Raw genomic sequence first — 16,570 nt, 5'->3', positions numbered from 1 at the left:
TTGTTCTTATTTGTTAAAACAAAGGAACAAACAAGAATGACTCTACATTCACATGAAAAAATACAGGTCCTATGGATGGTGAGAAACCCTGTGCTCTGGACCCGCCCTCCAGCAGCAGGAAAGTTCTGGGCTCTAACTCCATTTACTTTAGGTTGGTGGTGATTCCTACTCGAACAGTAGGGCGACCAGTGTTGAACTGGGCCTGAATGTCAAGAACGAATCTTGTGAGGAGAGGAGGGAGTTTGGTTGTAGAATGGGGCCAGAGTCTATCTGTCCGGTCTGGGAAGGAACAGTGAGAATAGGCCCTACTCTGCAAACGCAATGTAGCTCAAGTCTCTGCAGCGGGAGAAAGTCCAATTTCTTCTGGCCGAACCCTTAGTGAATTTCCCCGGCCTTTGTCCTGCTTGAGTTACCTGGCTGTCTCAGGGCAATGGGGCACCTCGCTTCTTAAGTGTCTCCACGGGTGTTTGTGTTAGGCCTTTATTCGAAGCGCTTGTCTTTTGCGAATTGACAACACGGTGTTTGCTTTTTAGCTACTCCTGGCTGGTTCCTGGCATATGAAATGCTGTGGACTCTCTCGGTACTCATGCATTCATTCAACTAGTATTTTCCAAGGCCTGCCTCTGAGCCAGAGTTGGGTTCCCTTATTTCGGCCAATTTGTAGGGTGCTTGACGGGATGTGAAGGACCCTCGGACTTGAGAGCTCCAACTCAGATGCCTGGCACTCCTGCCCGGCGGGCGCGGCGAGGAACGACTCGGCTGCCAGGCCAGCCTCTGACCCCCATTAGGATCCTGGGGTGCAGTGGAGGAGTCGGGAGCCAGAATAAAGGAGTGGTTTCCCAGCCCTGCCATTATCTGGCCTCGGGCCTCAGGCGCGGCCGGTTTGCCTGGAGCTGGTACAACTTTGCTCCGCAAGTTGGAGGGACGAAGGGCGAAAATGGGGAACCCTGGTACGAATCTGGCTCAACGGAGGTTGGGTCCTGGGTAACTGGGCCAGTCCGCGAGGACTGGGACTTGAGGGAGAGCGCGGGGAACGTCCCACTCGGAAACGAACTCCTCAGGGCGCCCGCTGGCTCCCGGACGCCGCCTCCTCCCTGCACGCCGGGCCTCCCGGGTGCGCTCGGGCCACAGGGGCCGCCGCCGTCCGTCACCTCCCCAGTCGGTGGCCGCCGGCCGTCTCCGCTGCGGATTCCTCCTCCCTTCTCCAAGCACGGCGCTCCTCCTCGGCTCCTCCCGATCCCTCCTCCTCCGCCTGGTCCCTCCTCCTTGCAGCCCAGCCTTCCCGGCCCCCGCCCCCGCGAGCTAGACGTCTGGGCAGCCCCCGCAGCGCGCCGGCAGCAGCCTCCGCCCCCGGCACGGTGTGCACGCCCGCGGTCAGGGCGGCCCGAGTCCGGAGCGAGTCCGGAGCGAGTCCCGAGCGAGTCCCGAGCCAGTCCCGAGCGAGCCCGGCGGCCGCCGCCTCCCAGCCCGGACGACGGGCTGCCTCCGCGTCCGCCCGAGTCCCGTCCCGCCGCGCACGGCCGCCCGCCTCGGTCCTGACTAATTGCGGAGACCCGGAGCCAGCGCCTGGGGGCAGCGATGCGACCCTCCGGGACGGTGGGAGCCGCGCTCCTGGCACTGCTGGCTGCGCACTTGCAGGCGAGTCCGGCGCTGGAGGAAAAGAAAGGTAAGGGCGAGCCCCGCCGGCCGCACGCCGCCTCCCGACGCGCCCCGACCGGCAGCCGGCCCAGCTCGCGCTCGCCGCACCGGCTCGGCGTCGCGCGCCTCCCGCCCCTCCTTTCCTGTTTCCTTGAGGATCAGCTGCGCTCCTGGCCGGGGCTGTGGGAGGAACGGGACGTTTCGTTTCTGGCCGAGCGAGTCCAAGGCGGCGCAGGACGGGGGGCTCCCAGCGCAGGGCAGCGGGGCTGCGGGCGGGGTGTGGGAACCGCGGGCGGAGCGCGGCGCCCCAGAGCGCTCGCAACTCTGCGTCCTCACTCTCCTGGCCTCCTGTGCGGGGCCCGCGGACGAAGGCAGACACTTGGCGCGGGGCGGGCTAGCGTTCCCGCACGTGCGCCCGCGCTTGACCTCCCGAAGGGCCAGGCCGGGCCCGGGGCGCGCGCCCGAGGGGCTTTGGGAAGCTGGGGAACGACAGCGCCCCCCCTCCCCCCGCGCCCCCCGGGAATCCATCTCACTCCTCGGGCCTCCCGGGACAGGCGGCGTCCCAGGCGGACCCAGCGCACGTCCTCCCTACACCCGGGTCTCGTACTTGAGCCCCTCGGCTGGACCCGGCCTTGCCAGCCCGGGGCCAGGCCCGGGTGGGTCGCAGGACCCTGCAAGCCCCTTTCCCGGCTGTGGTGCTGTAACCCTGAGCTGAGAGCCCCGAGGGTCTCGCGTCTGCCTCTACCTGAGACTGCGGGGAAGGCAAGGCGTAGTTTCGTCTTAAACAAAAAAGGGGGTGGGGCCGGACCCGCCCCTTGGGCGCAGACCCCCCGACGCTTGCCCGGTTCTCTGTCCTCCTGCAGGTCGGGGGGACCCAGGCTCCTGGCCAGCCCAGAGCTCCCACCCAGGTCCACGCCCCTCGGGCTGGTGGGGTTTCGCTGAGTCGTCGCTTCCCGGGAACTTCCGAGATTTGCCCCCACCTGCAGCCCTTTGGTTGCGTATCCAGGCTTTAAGGTGAAGCTGGACGGAGCGGTGGGACCAGCGGCGGCGGGACAGCTGGGTCCTGCTGCCGAACTTCATAGGGGCGGACCCCATCAGGTCCCCACGGTTTTTTGAAAATAAGGCTCACAGCAAACTTTCCTTCTCAGAATCCCGAGATTTTCTCTTTGGGATGTTCCTTTTAGCTTTGGGGGGAGTTTGACGTTGGGCCAACCAAAATATTAATTTTTTAAAAAAGGACCGATGTCCATGGTTCATGGGTGCCAAATGTCCAGACTGAACATGAGCGAGTCTGGCTTCGTGACTGCTGGCCATAAACCCACTTGACATGAGAAACATGCCTCAGAAGGTTTAATTACACAATTTCAAAATCAAGCAACCCGGGTTCCAGGAGTCAGGTCGGTACTTGCTGTTGATGTCATTGGCATAGGGAGTCGGGGTTTGGTGCTGAGTGAGTTTGCTTGGGGAGCATTAACGCATAAACCAGTGGTTCCCAAACTTTGTTGCACGTTAGAATCACGTAGGATTTTAACAAAACAAAACAAAACAAAACGAAAACTGATGTCTGGCTCCCACCCCCAGACATTCTGATTTCATTGGTCTGGGATGAGACCTGGGCATCAGGATTTTTTTTTTTTATTCTTATGTTAATCCCCATACATTACATCATTAGTTTTAGATGGCATCAGGATTTTTAAAAGGTCCTCTGGTGATTCTGTTGGGCAGCCAGGTTTGGGAGTCACTTCGGTGGGGAAGAGACTGGCAAAGTCTCTGGAAAGATTACCTGCCTGTGTATGGAACCTACAATCTTTTGGAACATCTGGAGTGTTAACAATCTTGCAAAATATAGGAAAGAGGAGGTGGGGGGTGATTTCAGTAATAAGCGATTGGTCTTATCACTGGCAGAGCTGGTGGAAAGCTTTGCGTCCTCTAAGGGGTCTGAAGGGCTCACCTTCGTCTCTGCTGGGAGTCCTGCTGTGGTCCTGCTCCCAAGATAGAGTCCTCTCAGGCAGGTGGTATCTCTCCCTCTCTGCTTCAGGGGACCCCCCGCCTTATTTTAAAGGGACTCTTGGAGCACCTCCAAAGCATCACTTTTTTTTTTTTTTTACTCCAGAAGTGTTCACAGCTCTTTGCTATTACCCCTTTGAACACTGCTATTAGCGCTTGGAGATTTGTTTCTGAGAAAAATATAACCACCACTTAATTTGACTGTCCTGTATTCGCTTAAACAGAATGCTCCTGAATAAAATGGTGAGAGTAGGCGAACAAATGTCATTCTGTTAAAGTAACATTAAGCAAACAATTTCAAAGGGTAAATTATTAAAAATATAAAATGAGATATTTTTCCAAAAGGTGTTAAAGACCCGTATCAAATTCAGTCTGTTCAAGAAAATTGGTTCATTTGAGAGAGACTTTTTTGGTTCTAAGATACGGTATCTTCTGTTCTTATTGCACTTAGTACTGTCAAATACTGTTTTAAGTGTCCTTTTAATCCTTACATTAAGCATATGTAGTGGGTACTCTATTTATAAAATGAGAAGCTGAGGTACAGAGAAGTAAAGGGACTTCCACATTTCGTGAGAAGCAGAGCCAGGATTCAAACTCAGGCCTTCTCACCCTAGAGTCCTGCCTCAACCACCTAACTCCACCGCCCTGTGCGAGTTCTGGTTTCAGGACAGCCAGCTCAGGTGTGTGTGATCATCCAACGTCCGATGCTGGGAGCGGGGAGGAAGAGGACCAGGGAACGGGTTCCTTAGGATTGGTCTCTGGGTGAAATGTCTGTTTGGTGGTCTAGACTCTTGCTCATTTCCTCAGTAGTCACTCTGCTTGCCTTAGGTGGAGGCAGCTCAGTCACCAGAACAGCAGTGAGCTTGGAGATTGCTTGGGGGTTGTTAAGCAAGCCCCTCCCTCTTGCAAAATGGAGAGGTCAAGGTGTTGCCCTAGAAGAGAGCCTGGGGGGTGTTCTGGAGACTGCAAAAATTCTCAAGCGAGGAGCCTGTCTCAGAGGCTTCTCTGAAGACGTTCTCCATTCAGTAGGTCTGGGCTGTGTTGAAGAGGAATACATGAGAGGATTTTGAACCGTATCCCAAGTGAAGAACCACTACCCTCTTTTCTCTAAGGAGTTCAGATGTGAGGAAGCCCAGTTCAGTCCTGGCCTGGAAACCAGGAGGTCTGTCTTCTCATTCCAACTGTGTCAAGGCGGACATGTCACTTACCAGCTCCAGGCCCCTGAGTCCTCATTTCTGAATTCAAGGACTATTTATTGAGTGCACAGAATGTGCCAGACATTATGAGTTAAAAGGGGCAGCAGTGATCTTGATAGTTTCTACTGTTGCTTCCACAGTGTGACTCTTTAAGCCATTAATTAAGTACAGATGGTCTTCGATTTACGATGGTTTGTCTTAAAAGTTTTTATTTTATGGTGGTGTGAAAGCAGTGCACGTTAAGTAGAAACTGTACTTGGAATTTTCATTTGGATTTTTTCCCGGGCTGGTGATACGCGGTAGGCCCCTCTCCCGTGATACTGAGTGGCAGCCACACAATTACGAGGGTCAACGACCGACACGCTGACGACCGTCCTGTTCTTCACTTTTAGGACAGAATTCGATAAATTACATGAGATATTCAACACTTCATGTAAAATAGACTTCGTGTTAGAGTTTATCCACCTGTAGGTTGATTGTAAGTGTTCTGAGCACGTTTAAGGTAGGTTAGGCTAAGCAACGATGTTTGGTAGGTTAGGTGTATTAAATGCATTTTCAACTTAAAATATTTTTACTTTACAATGGGCTTGTGGGGACGCAACCCCATCATAAGTCAGGGAGGATGTGTGTTAGTAAATTGCTTTCCAAATCTGAAAAGGAGACCAGAAATCTATGTATCTGTCATGTATTCACACCTGTGTAGCTCTGTCTGGCAGTAACTGGTTGATGCCTCCAGTAGGTTTTTGACCATTATTTCCAGCTTTATGTATTTAGTTTCCTAGTCTGTAATTTTTCAAAAACCTATTCTGAAGTTTGAAGAAGCCGATTGCCAAAATCCATCGTGCTACATAATTAGACTTGGTCCACGTGGTAGCACTAATGTGTTTTGAAATGTTTTTAGAGGTAGTGTCAGTGAAGATGAAGGATTCCGCCCTGTGTAAAAAGAAAATACTCCCCTTTTTTTTTTTTTTTCCCTCCCCTTTGATCTGAGCTTCAGGACCAGCAGCTAGTGTCTGAAACTTTTCTGATAGGAGTGGCAAGCCAACTCTAATATTAAATTGATGATTATAGATGTTCAGGGAAGATAGCCCCACGCTGGTGCCCGAGGCCCCAGCATTAGGGTGGGATCAGAATGTTAGGGACGCTCAGCTTGTTGAAGGGCCCACCTGGGAAATCATTGGGCCCTTGCCCTGTGGCTTGCTGGGAAAGTTGTGTGTTTGTGTGTGTGTTTTAATTTGGACTTAGTAAGTCCAGTAGAAATGGGCTGATTTAAAGTTAGGTTTTAATAACAGGGGTATGTTTTGAGAAAAATTCAAAAGCTCAAAGTTCTAGAATGGTTCGTTCACCCAGGCATTGTTTCCATGTACAGTTTCAAAACTAGATTCTGCTCTTCAGATCTGTACTGAACTACTTTCACTTTGTTTTCTTCTGTCACTTTTGGACATTTGTAATTATCATAAACACTTTTGGCCTCAGTTATTACTGTTTTATTCTTAAGCCATCAACACGTAGGGAATAGAATATAAAACTCGTTCCCATGGGCCATTCCCATTGACGTCATAGCTTCTGTCCGTTCCTTCTTTTTCATTTTCCTCCCAAAAAGGTTGTCTTCTTGAAGACAATTCCAACAGTTGGCTCTTTGCACAACATCTCAGGATAGTCTGCCATCCAGCCCATGGGCATGAGCAGGTTAGTTTGAATTCAGGCAAGGATCCAAGCTTATGTCAAATAACCGGTTTGACTGAAATTTTCACTTTTTCAGAGTCATTAGGTACAGCCTCCTTCCTACACATTTAGATAGACACACTCAATTCAGTTGTCTAGAAAGTTCCCCCCAGCCAGCTGGGAGCAGGAGGGGTATTTTAGGGCCAGTGAGCAGCGGTGGCTTGTTTACTTAGCCCTGTTAGAAACTAAGTGCTGGATTTGACATTTTAATCTCTGAAGGCCCTGAAGTATAATATCAAATGCCTGACCCTGTTGACTAAGCATCTGTGAATTGCATATGCTTAAAATACATTCTACTCCTACCAAATTTCAGCAGCTTGCTTCAGAAAGTCATATGTGAAAGTGAACACAGGGGGATAGAATTTCCTTCTTCGCTCCAAGTTCTAGCTCATGCTGGTGGACCAACACACCTGGCCCTGATTTAGTAGAAATAATTACATAAGTTAACCTCTATTGTTTGTCCTTAGAGTATAAGGACACGAAGTGCTACCTATTACAACTTAAGCTTTTATTTTCTTTGTGTGTGAACCGCAGTGAGCAGTTTGAACTGTTCATCCGCATTTGGAGACTTAGGAATGAATCAGAGTTGGTACTTGCCCTTTAGTCAGCCAGGAGAAGAGATCTCTCTAGATAACCAGTGTGTCGCAGAAGCAGTGATAGAATTCTGTACAGGATGAATTCTTCTGGTATTACTCTTTGCTTTTAATTCCACCTGGAGAGGGGGCCAGGTATCCACCCCAAGCTGTGGGTATTTCCCTGGAGACTACAATACGAAGGCATCCCAAGAGTAGGTCCAGTAGTTGCAAAGGCCTGAGGAGCACTGGTTATTATCCAGTGTGATGGGAGGAGAAAGGGGAGATGGGGCGGCTACCCTTCACAAGGGCTTGGCTGCTGTCGTCCCGTCCGAGGGGAGGTGCACCGGGGACATGCACCGGGGACATCTAAGCTGGGAACTGGCACGAGGGGTCTGGTGTTTGAGAAAGAGGACTCTAGCAGCAAGGTGGGGAGTGGACTGCGCAGGCAACAGTGGAAATAGGGAGAGAGCTGACTTCTGCGGGCCCCGAGATATGCGGGCGGGAGAGCAGAGAGGATGCAGAAAAGTGACTCAGGCTGACCTGGAGGCAGTTAATGTGTAACCAGGACAAGACATAGAGGATCCCAGGTGACACACAGGTTCTGGCTTGGAAGGCAGGATAAACACTGTCGCCACTCACAGAGGCTGTGAATGCTCCAGGAGGAAAAGAGTCGGTTGGGTGGATGCGAAGTGCCCAGATGGAAAAGTCGAGGGGCCGGTACAGTATACAGGTCCAGAGCCCAAGAGAGCAGCGTGGCCTTGAATTGTCATTTTATGAGATGTTTCAATTGCACGTATTGTCTTTGGCCATAAAAGAGCCCTCCCCCAGGCTGTCTCATGCTCGCTGTCTCCATCCGTATGGATCCAGGCTGGGTTCTGGATTACTGGCTGCTTTCTTCACTAGGGTGCTGTGGGTTAGCAGCCCGATCAGTTGCAGTTATGAGCAACTGATAAGTAATGTAGTGTGCATATAAGAACCTTGGGAGTCGTATTTGTATAATGCCACACATTGGGCATCCCGCATCTCTTATTGACGACACTGTCACCTGTCATCGTATAAATGTGAATGTCTTATTAGAGCACCTGCTAAGGTTTTAGAATTTCCTGCTTCATTTTCCTAAACGACCATGAGGAAACTTAGAACGTCAAAAGTAAAGTGCCTGGGAGGTGACACATTTTATGTCTAAAAATGAAAATGGCATTTTTAAAACTTACGGCCGGATGTGAAGAATTGAACTAGAATCTGGATTATAGTTGATAGTTCTAGCATTCTTCCCCGGAGCATGATTTGGCCCTTTACAACTTGTTATGAGTAAGAAAAATGATTACTTGACATCCTTTATTTAACTCCTACAGAAAACAAAGAGAGAGACAAAAGTCTTCATAATTCTAGACATAATAAGTGCACGCCAGGTCACACTGAAGTCAGAAAGGGTCTCTCAAATTAACTGGGGAACCACTGCCACTTGTGAAAGGACATCTGTGTCCTGATTCACTGTTGGAAATTGCACAGATTAACCTGTTGATTTGCAGAGAGCATTTGGAAACAGGTAGATTTGTAACAAAGGATAAAGTATGGCTGTTGGTTCTCCCTTGGGTACTCATGCCTTTATGTAAGAGGAAATACAGAAGTGGTTCTAGACCACTTTACTTAGCAGCGGTTTTAAGAACATTTTTGAAGGATTTTCCTTTAAAACCAGAAACGTGATACCTGAAGGTTTACCACTGGGTACACGCAGGCCTGCGCATGCTGCGTAATGTCATGATTGCCTTAGCAATTGCGTTTCCTTACACATGATATAATGATATCCTTATAACTGTTTGAAAGATCCTTTCTTTTACTCCAGGTTTTGTAGAAAATTGGTGCATTGCATATAATCCCTCCGATATGACAAACTTAACATTTTGAGGGGAAAAAACTGTGCATGTTTTAGTTTATTTGCCCACACTCATAAATTCATCCCTATTTTAGAGTCTGGAATAAAAACAAATCATTTATTGAATCTGTGCTAGTCCTCAAGGATGGGCATGTGTGCCTGGAAAAGTTCTTACCAGCATAAATGAGATTTCAGAAAGATTGTTTTATAACGTCAAAAACCTGGGTTTGCTTATTTACCAGCAAACACTGAATATCTGACAACTGCCGGCTTGTCTGTGTTTACATAGCATCTCCTAGTTCATTCTTATATATCACAAGTTGTAGTACTTTTTCTTTCTTTTTTTTTTTAAAGATTTTATTTATTTATTCGACAGAGAGAGACACAGCGAGAGAGTGGACACAAGCAGGGGGAGTGGGAGAGGGAGAAGCAGGCTCCCCGCTGAGCAGGGAGCCCGATGTGGGGCTCCATCCCAGGACCCTGGGATCATGACCTGAGCCGAAGGCAGATGCTTAACGACTGAGCCACCCAGGCGCCCACTAGTACTAACTTTCAAGATCCGTTTTTGAAAGTATATTTTAACACAGTATTAGAAATTTAAATAATTATCATCTCTTTTCCAAGAAAAGAAAAAAAACCCCAGAACCCGCCAATTTCATCTACTTTTGATTCCACATGAATGCCAGAAAAAAGAAAGGTGGTTGTTGAAGAATTATTATGCCACCTGTTGGCTTTTAAGATACTGATTTTAAGGGGCCTTTCCCTATGCTGAGTTTCAGAACATTTTCTTGGCTTTGATTTGCTGCAAAGTTAATAGAGAATCAGAAACCTTATCCTTATAGCTACTTCTTGCTTTCTTTACCTCTGCTGGCATTTCCTGGTGGTTTAATAGACTGTATGCATGCACTGTATTTATGAGTGAGAATAATGTATTGCCTTAATCTGTCCTCCCTCCCTCCCTTCCTTCCTTTCCCGCTTCCTTCCTCTCTTTCTTTTTTGCAAGCGGTTATGAATGAATCTTCACCAAGAAAGAAAATTTTGATGTATGGCTGTAAATGAAAAACTTTGACAAATGACTGCAAAAATATATTATGTAGTTTTTTCAAGTTAGAACGTCAGAGGCATTCAGTGTTTATGATTATTTTTTAATACAAATATGAATAGACATGTATCCTTCCTTCAAAAGTTGTATTGCTCAGGGAGTTTTTCTTAGGACATGGCTTAATGCATTTTTCTCCCCCTGCAATCTGTTGTTAGTTATAATAAAGAAAACCGGTTAGGATCTACCTTCCCAGTTTCAGCTTCCATAAAATAACTAAACTAGATGGTTTGATGGCTCCTAGCAGCTGCAAGCATCTATGAAATTAAAAGCCAATCTAAATGCGTACAAGATACATATTTAAACTTGTAAATAAGTGTGCTGTCTCTGTGATTTAGATGTTAAAACACTGATGTCATAATAATAATAACACCTTGCATTTGTATAGCACTTTACAGTTTACACAATGCCTTAACATCCATCTCTCCAAGCTTCCTAACAACCCCACAGGATGGGGATAATTATCCACGTTGAAGGTGAGGGACTCAGGCTTTCAGCGATTCTGCAATTTGCCCATGATCACCAAGCTAGTCAACATTAGGTGCAGGGAGGTTTTCCTGCCGTACAACAGACACCGTTTCCTTACACCAGTATCAAATGTCTCCAAAACTCGCCTTCCTCCTCCTTTAAGACACCATTGCTTTTTAACTATTGATGCCTCCCTTCGCTGGTAGTCCTATTTGTGAATGGAAAGACTAACATAGAATATTCTCAAATTTTTTTGTTACACTTCTATTCCTTGTACCCAGTGCCCCTCACAGTTTTGGTATATTCTGCTCCAGTTTTGTTCTTTCCCACTTTTTTCTTGTTATAAAGTTTGGTTTTTTTTTTAGAGTTAAGTCTCTTATACATTGTAATTGCACATTTCATATGATACAGGGCAATAAATTTATGAGCCTGGAAAACATCTCCTTTAGAAATTAGAACTATGACTTTTTGAAGTTGTGTCGTGAACTTCTGTAAATTGCCAGACCTATAAGTACTCGAGGTAAAAATGAAGAGAGAAAGCAACTTGATGTAGCAGTTGGGTCAGTCAGCAATGCCTACGGCAAAATGCGGTAACACACACAGATCTGTAGAGTCATTTCTGTGATTTAAATGAAGCACACACTTAAACTCGTTAAGGTGTACAAATAGCTATTATGAAGAAGACAAATTTAACGAATTGTGGACACTCCAGGATTGCTGGTTTTCTATATCAGATCCTTTATAAGAAGCCATTCTGCCTGAGATAATACATGGAAGCGTTGACTTTAAGGAGAAATTATTACAGAAATCACAGTTCTCGTTTAGAGGAGTGTCCCCGTTTGAATGAATAGAATGTGTGATGTGACAGTTAGTAGATCTGTCATTGATGGTGGTATACCTTTTCCAAAAGAAATTTCAGAATATGGTGTTTATTTTCCTCCATTAGGAAGGAATGAACTTCTTATTATTTGTTTCTGACATAGTGGAAACTTCAGCACTCCAGCAGAAATTCCCCCCCCACACATTTATATTTCTTAATTATAAAGCAAAGTAGGAAAAAGTCCCGTATGTAAACTGAATAAATGATCTTTAGTTGTCATTGATGTTGTAGAGGTTTAGAGAATATCACTCAGGGAAAACTTTTTTTTTTTTTTTTAAAAAGAGCCAAAGGTGATGCATCTTTTGTTGAATAAGTAAATTTTCCAGTCAGCATGCAGTTAGTGTATTGATTTTCAGGGTGGCTTGCTTAGGAATTGGCCTCTATGCGTTGCAAAAATTATTTGGGTAAAAGCTATGCCACTTCACCTTCAATCAACAAATGTCCGCCCAGCCAAGGCAGAATAGACAAAGTTGAGCAATTTGGTGAAATGTCAGCATGAAGTGTCAGACTAGTTGCTCAGTTTTTCACTTCGCTTTTGACTTCTAAAGACTCTCTCTCTCTCTCTGGTTTAAATGCAAACTCAGTGATGTGCCTGGTTTGGAGCAGAGGCATCGAATGGGAAAAGTCCCAGACGGATTGAAGACCTGGGTGGTTATCTGAGTCCATCTTCCCTCATGCTGGAGCCTTGTTCTTAAAGTCTTGGCTAGAAAAGCCAGGCTTTGAGAGTGTTGGGCAATGGCTGCTACATATTCATAATGTTGCCCAGTTGCGAAAACAAAACGTTCAAATGATAGCCAGGAAAATAAGTAGGCATGAATTCAGGGCCTGAACCATGCTAATGAAACCGCTGAAAACGGGGTGCCAGGGTGGGGAAAATTGCCAGTAGTGTATATACTTCTCTTGCAGTTTGGGGGAATGTTTTTCTTTCCTCCTCGGATGTTGTTCTGGGAGGAGGTCAGACTTTATTTCCCTTCTAGGCTTGCTTTCTCTCATCTAGGTGATAGGGGAAGAGGTCGAGCAGGTGGTAGCTGAATGCAGGCTTGTAGTCTAGTCGAAATTTTATGGGTTGGGTGACTTCTGAACACTATTTACAAGGTTGAATTTTTTTTTTTTTTAAAGATTTTATTTATTTATTTGACAGAGAGAGGCACAGCGAGAGAGGGAACACAAGCAGGGGGAGTGGGAGAGGGAGAAGCAGGCTCCCCGCCGAGCAGAGAGCCCAATGTGGGGCTCGATCCCAGGACCCTGGGAAGGCAGACGCTTAACGACTGAGCCACCCAGGCGCCCTACAAGGTTGAATTTTAATTAAAAGGGAACCACTAGGTACCACATAGTGTAATAACGGTAGTGCTGATCTCCTGATCGTCACAGGTCCTGTTCACAAGATGTTCTGCTAAGCCCAAAAAGGCCTGGGCTAAGTTCAAGAGTAGTTTTAAAAGTAATAGATAATAGCTAATTAATACCTGGTGATTTTGAAAGGGACCATCAAACAGGTCAACTCAATAGGTGTCTTCTTAGAGGTGGAGAGAGAACAATGAGCTCAGCAAGTCTGTCTCTGTCTGAGGAAGCAGCATTGTGTTGGAGGTTCAGTGCGCCTCTCAGGGGGCCAAGTCGTCTGCAGATGAATTTCCTTACAAGGACAGTTTGACCTGGTGAAGCTTCACCTGCACACACTTCTTTTGAGCCTTCCAATATGGAGTAAGCAGAACTTGGTGTGATCCAGATTGGTTCTCATATTTTTGGGGGGGGGGGGGGATGTGCATCATGACGTGAGTGACCAGGGTAATGCTTACAGGGGAACACTGACTCCACAGATGGGTGACTGCTTGGTCTCCTGGCCATCTGTGTGGGCGACGGCATCTGTCTGGCCCTCGGACTCGACCACACTCCCTGTTGGTGGTAGTATTTTGCAGCAGACGCTTCTGGTCGCCTATCAGGTGGGTACGCCCACTCGCTGGTATAGATTCTCCCGAAGAATCTCTGTCCCTTTGTATTTTTTTCTTTCTGGCTGCAAAGTGGAATGCATAGGTCATTGATTAAAAATGGGAAAAATAGGGGCGCCTGGGTGGCTCAGTCGTTAAGCGTCCGCCTTCGGCTTAGGTCACGATCCCAGGGTCCTGGGATCGAGTTCCACATCGGGCTCCCTGCTCCGCAGGAAGCCTGCTTCTCCCTCTCCCACTCCCCCTGCTTGTGTTCCCTCTCTTGCTGTGTCTCTATCAAATAAATAAAAAATCTTTAAAAAAAAAAATGGGAAAAATATTCCAGGGTTTTGTGACTCAGAGGAAAAGGGGACACTTCCTCAGCCAAGAGTTGACTACGTTTTCGGGGTGAAGGGGACTGACCAAGCCAGAGGTCAAAAAAGCCACCTGTGCCAATTGTTTAGGGCTCTTGGCATAACTCTGCTCTTTTTTTTTTTTTTTTAAGATTTTTATTTATTTATTTGAGAGAGAGAGAATGAGAGACAGAGAGCATGAGAGGGAGGAGGGTCAGAGGGAGAAGCAGACTCCCCGCTGAGCAGGGAGCCCGATGCGGGACTCGATCCTGGGACTCCAGGATCATGACCTGAGCCGAAGGCAGTCGCTTAACCAACTGAGCCACCCAGGCGCCCCCTTTCTCTTCTTTATTTTAATTAAGTCATCTCTATGCCCAACGTGGGGCTCGAACTTATGACCCTGAGATCAAGAGTTGCATGCTCTACTGACTAAGCCAACCAGGCACCCCCAGAAGACTCAGTTCTTTTTTTTTTATAATTTATTTTTTTTAAGATTTTATTTATTTGAGAGTGAGAATGAGATAGAGAGAGAGAGCATGAGATGGGGGAGAGTCAGAGGGAGAAGCAGACTCCCCGCTGAGCAGGGAGCCTGCTGTGGGACTCGATCCCGGGACTCCAGGATCATGACCTGAGCCGAAGGCAGTCGCTTAACCAACTGAGCCACCCAGGGACCCGGCATAACTCTGCTCTTAAAGACTCCTCTAGGTGGATGCTTGTGAAAGTCCTCTGGTTCTAAGTGTGTCTGAAATGATCATGTCTATAATTTTCTCAATCTGAACATGATTATAATAGGCTAAGAAATGCATTAGGCCAGTGATTCTAGACTAATCTAACATTTGATGGATGTTTTTGTTGTTGTTCCCGAAAAGGCAATAATAACCTTATAGCTAGCATCTATTTGAAGTTAAATATTTTTATAAGTAGGAAAACCAAAATGTATACATGGGACTAAAATGATCATGGAAGATAATAAATATACCAAAAAAAAAAAAAAATCTCTAGACCTGTTGTGTGGTGCTTTTCTTTGGATCAAAGTAATGCACTAAGGCTTCGTCTCCTCCACACGTATGGGACCGTGCAGGATGTGACAGACAGGGGTGCTGTCTCTGGACCCAGGCCCCACTTTGGTTGCAGGGTGCTGTTGGCCAAGTTGAGTAACTACTGGGAGTCCTGGTTTCCTCATCTGCAGAATGATGATAATAAGGGCACTTACCTTGGGGCACCTGGGTGATGCAGTCGGTTAGGCTTCTGACTCTTGGTTTTGACGCCGGTCATGATCTCAGGGTGGTGAGACCAAGCCCTGCATCGGGCTCCATGCTCAGCGAGGAGTCTGCTTAAGACTCTCTCTCCCTCTGCCCCTCCTCCCATGCTCTCTCTCTCTCTCTCTCAAAAATAAATAAATCTTAAAAAAAATAAATAAATAATGGCACTTATCTCATGGGGCTGGTGAGGATGGAGTGGGATGATTTGTGTAGAGGAAGGAGGGCAAGGGCACAGGGCCTGTCCCTGGAGCACATTCTAGAAGGCCTGGATGTTATCTGTTTGAAGGGCTGACTCGCACCGTGACCTATGCCCCTCACCATGACCTTAATGACCCTATTGTAGGTGTAGAGGAACCTGAGGTTTAGGAAGGTCCTCTCACTTACCCAAGGTCATCTGCCTAGGAAGGGTAGACTCTGGCCTATGATTGGGGAGCTCGTGCCCTTCACAGCTGCAGGCCTCTGCGCCGGATGTCTGCCCTGCTCTCGGGCCCTCGAAAGGCCACAGGACCCAGGCAGGGGAAGGCTCAGCTCGCTTTGCCCCCTCGCTGCCCATCTCAGGACCCCCAGGGCACAACCATTTGACCCCTGTTTCCTTCCATGGTGGGCCTTACTTTCCCTTGAAAGAGGATTGTTGTTTTCCTGCGTGGCTCTGGGCCAGCCTTTGAAATGCTCTTCATTTCATTGTACAGCCCACTGATTTATTCCAGTGCTGTTTTTACTTTCAGACTTGTTATGGCTAATGTGAAGGCTATTGTTTTGTCTGTTTTCTCCTGCTCATTCTTTCTCCCCTTTCGTGGCATACGTGGCCATGAGGGGCATGCACGGTTCCCCCATCCAGCTTTCATGTCTTCAGGGTCCCCTGGACACCGGGACCATCTCACAAGAGGAAGGCAAACACCCTGGAGCCCTCGGCCCTTTCGGCAACAGTTAAGCTTTCTAAAGAGAGAAAATAATGGGTATGCATTCTCCTTTTTAATTATTATTTGATCTGACTGATACTTTCCTCTGGGACTCCATCCTCACACCTGCCTTTGGTCCCTGTTCTTCCCCTGGTTCTTAATAGCAGGGCCTGCAGGTGTTTATATGGACCAGGAAAAGTGCATCAATTTCTCGATCATCGTTTTCAAATTTGCAAGGTAGCAGACTGGTCACGAATTAACGTACGCTAGAGACTTGCTATTTCCTACCAGCAGTATATTAAAGTTATTTTTAAAGTTGTTTTATATCTGTGAGTAAAAATAAATTTCTTTTGCTGCAAGAAACACCAAAAATGGAAAAGCTAACAGTTCAAAGATGATAATTTATCTTGTAACTACGGCTAGCAGCCTGCTTTATTAAACAGACGATTTCTGAAATTATTTGATTTACAAGTGGGTTGAACGGGGTGGATCTAACCTTTGGGCCAGTTTTCTCCATCCGTGAGCTTTCTGAACTCACTACGGCGTAGTCGTGGAGATGTAACCTGCCCGGAGTGCTCCATTTGGAAACATAAGAGACACAAAAGGAAGAGACTCTCACTACCTATATGTAAGGCTCTGGGAGGCACACTTTTTCTTTTTTTTCTTTTAGTAT

General features: G+C 47.2%; 1 protein-coding gene across 1 annotated transcript in view; it reads left to right on the top strand.

The window, feature by feature from the left end:
* Positions 1-1,309: 1,309 nt before the first annotated feature.
* EGFR (epidermal growth factor receptor) overlaps positions 1,310-16,570 on the top strand; it is a 202,624-nt gene continuing 187,363 nt past the window's right edge. The window contains exon 1 of the mRNA XM_045864946.3: positions 1,310-1,666. Coding sequence (XP_045720902.1) covers positions 1,579-1,666 — 88 coding nt within the window. The 5' untranslated portion in view covers positions 1,310-1,578. The remainder of the gene's footprint in view (positions 1,667-16,570) is intronic.

This window comes from Mirounga angustirostris, unplaced genomic scaffold, assembly GCF_029215605.1.
Source record: "Mirounga angustirostris isolate CCGP_5_RB_7025 unplaced genomic scaffold, mMirAng1.0.hap1 SCAF_12, whole genome shotgun sequence".
Taxonomy (NCBI): domain Eukaryota; kingdom Metazoa; phylum Chordata; class Mammalia; order Carnivora; family Phocidae; genus Mirounga; species Mirounga angustirostris.
Note: the sequence above shows the minus strand (reverse complement) of the source record. Positions and strands in the feature narration are given on the sequence as shown.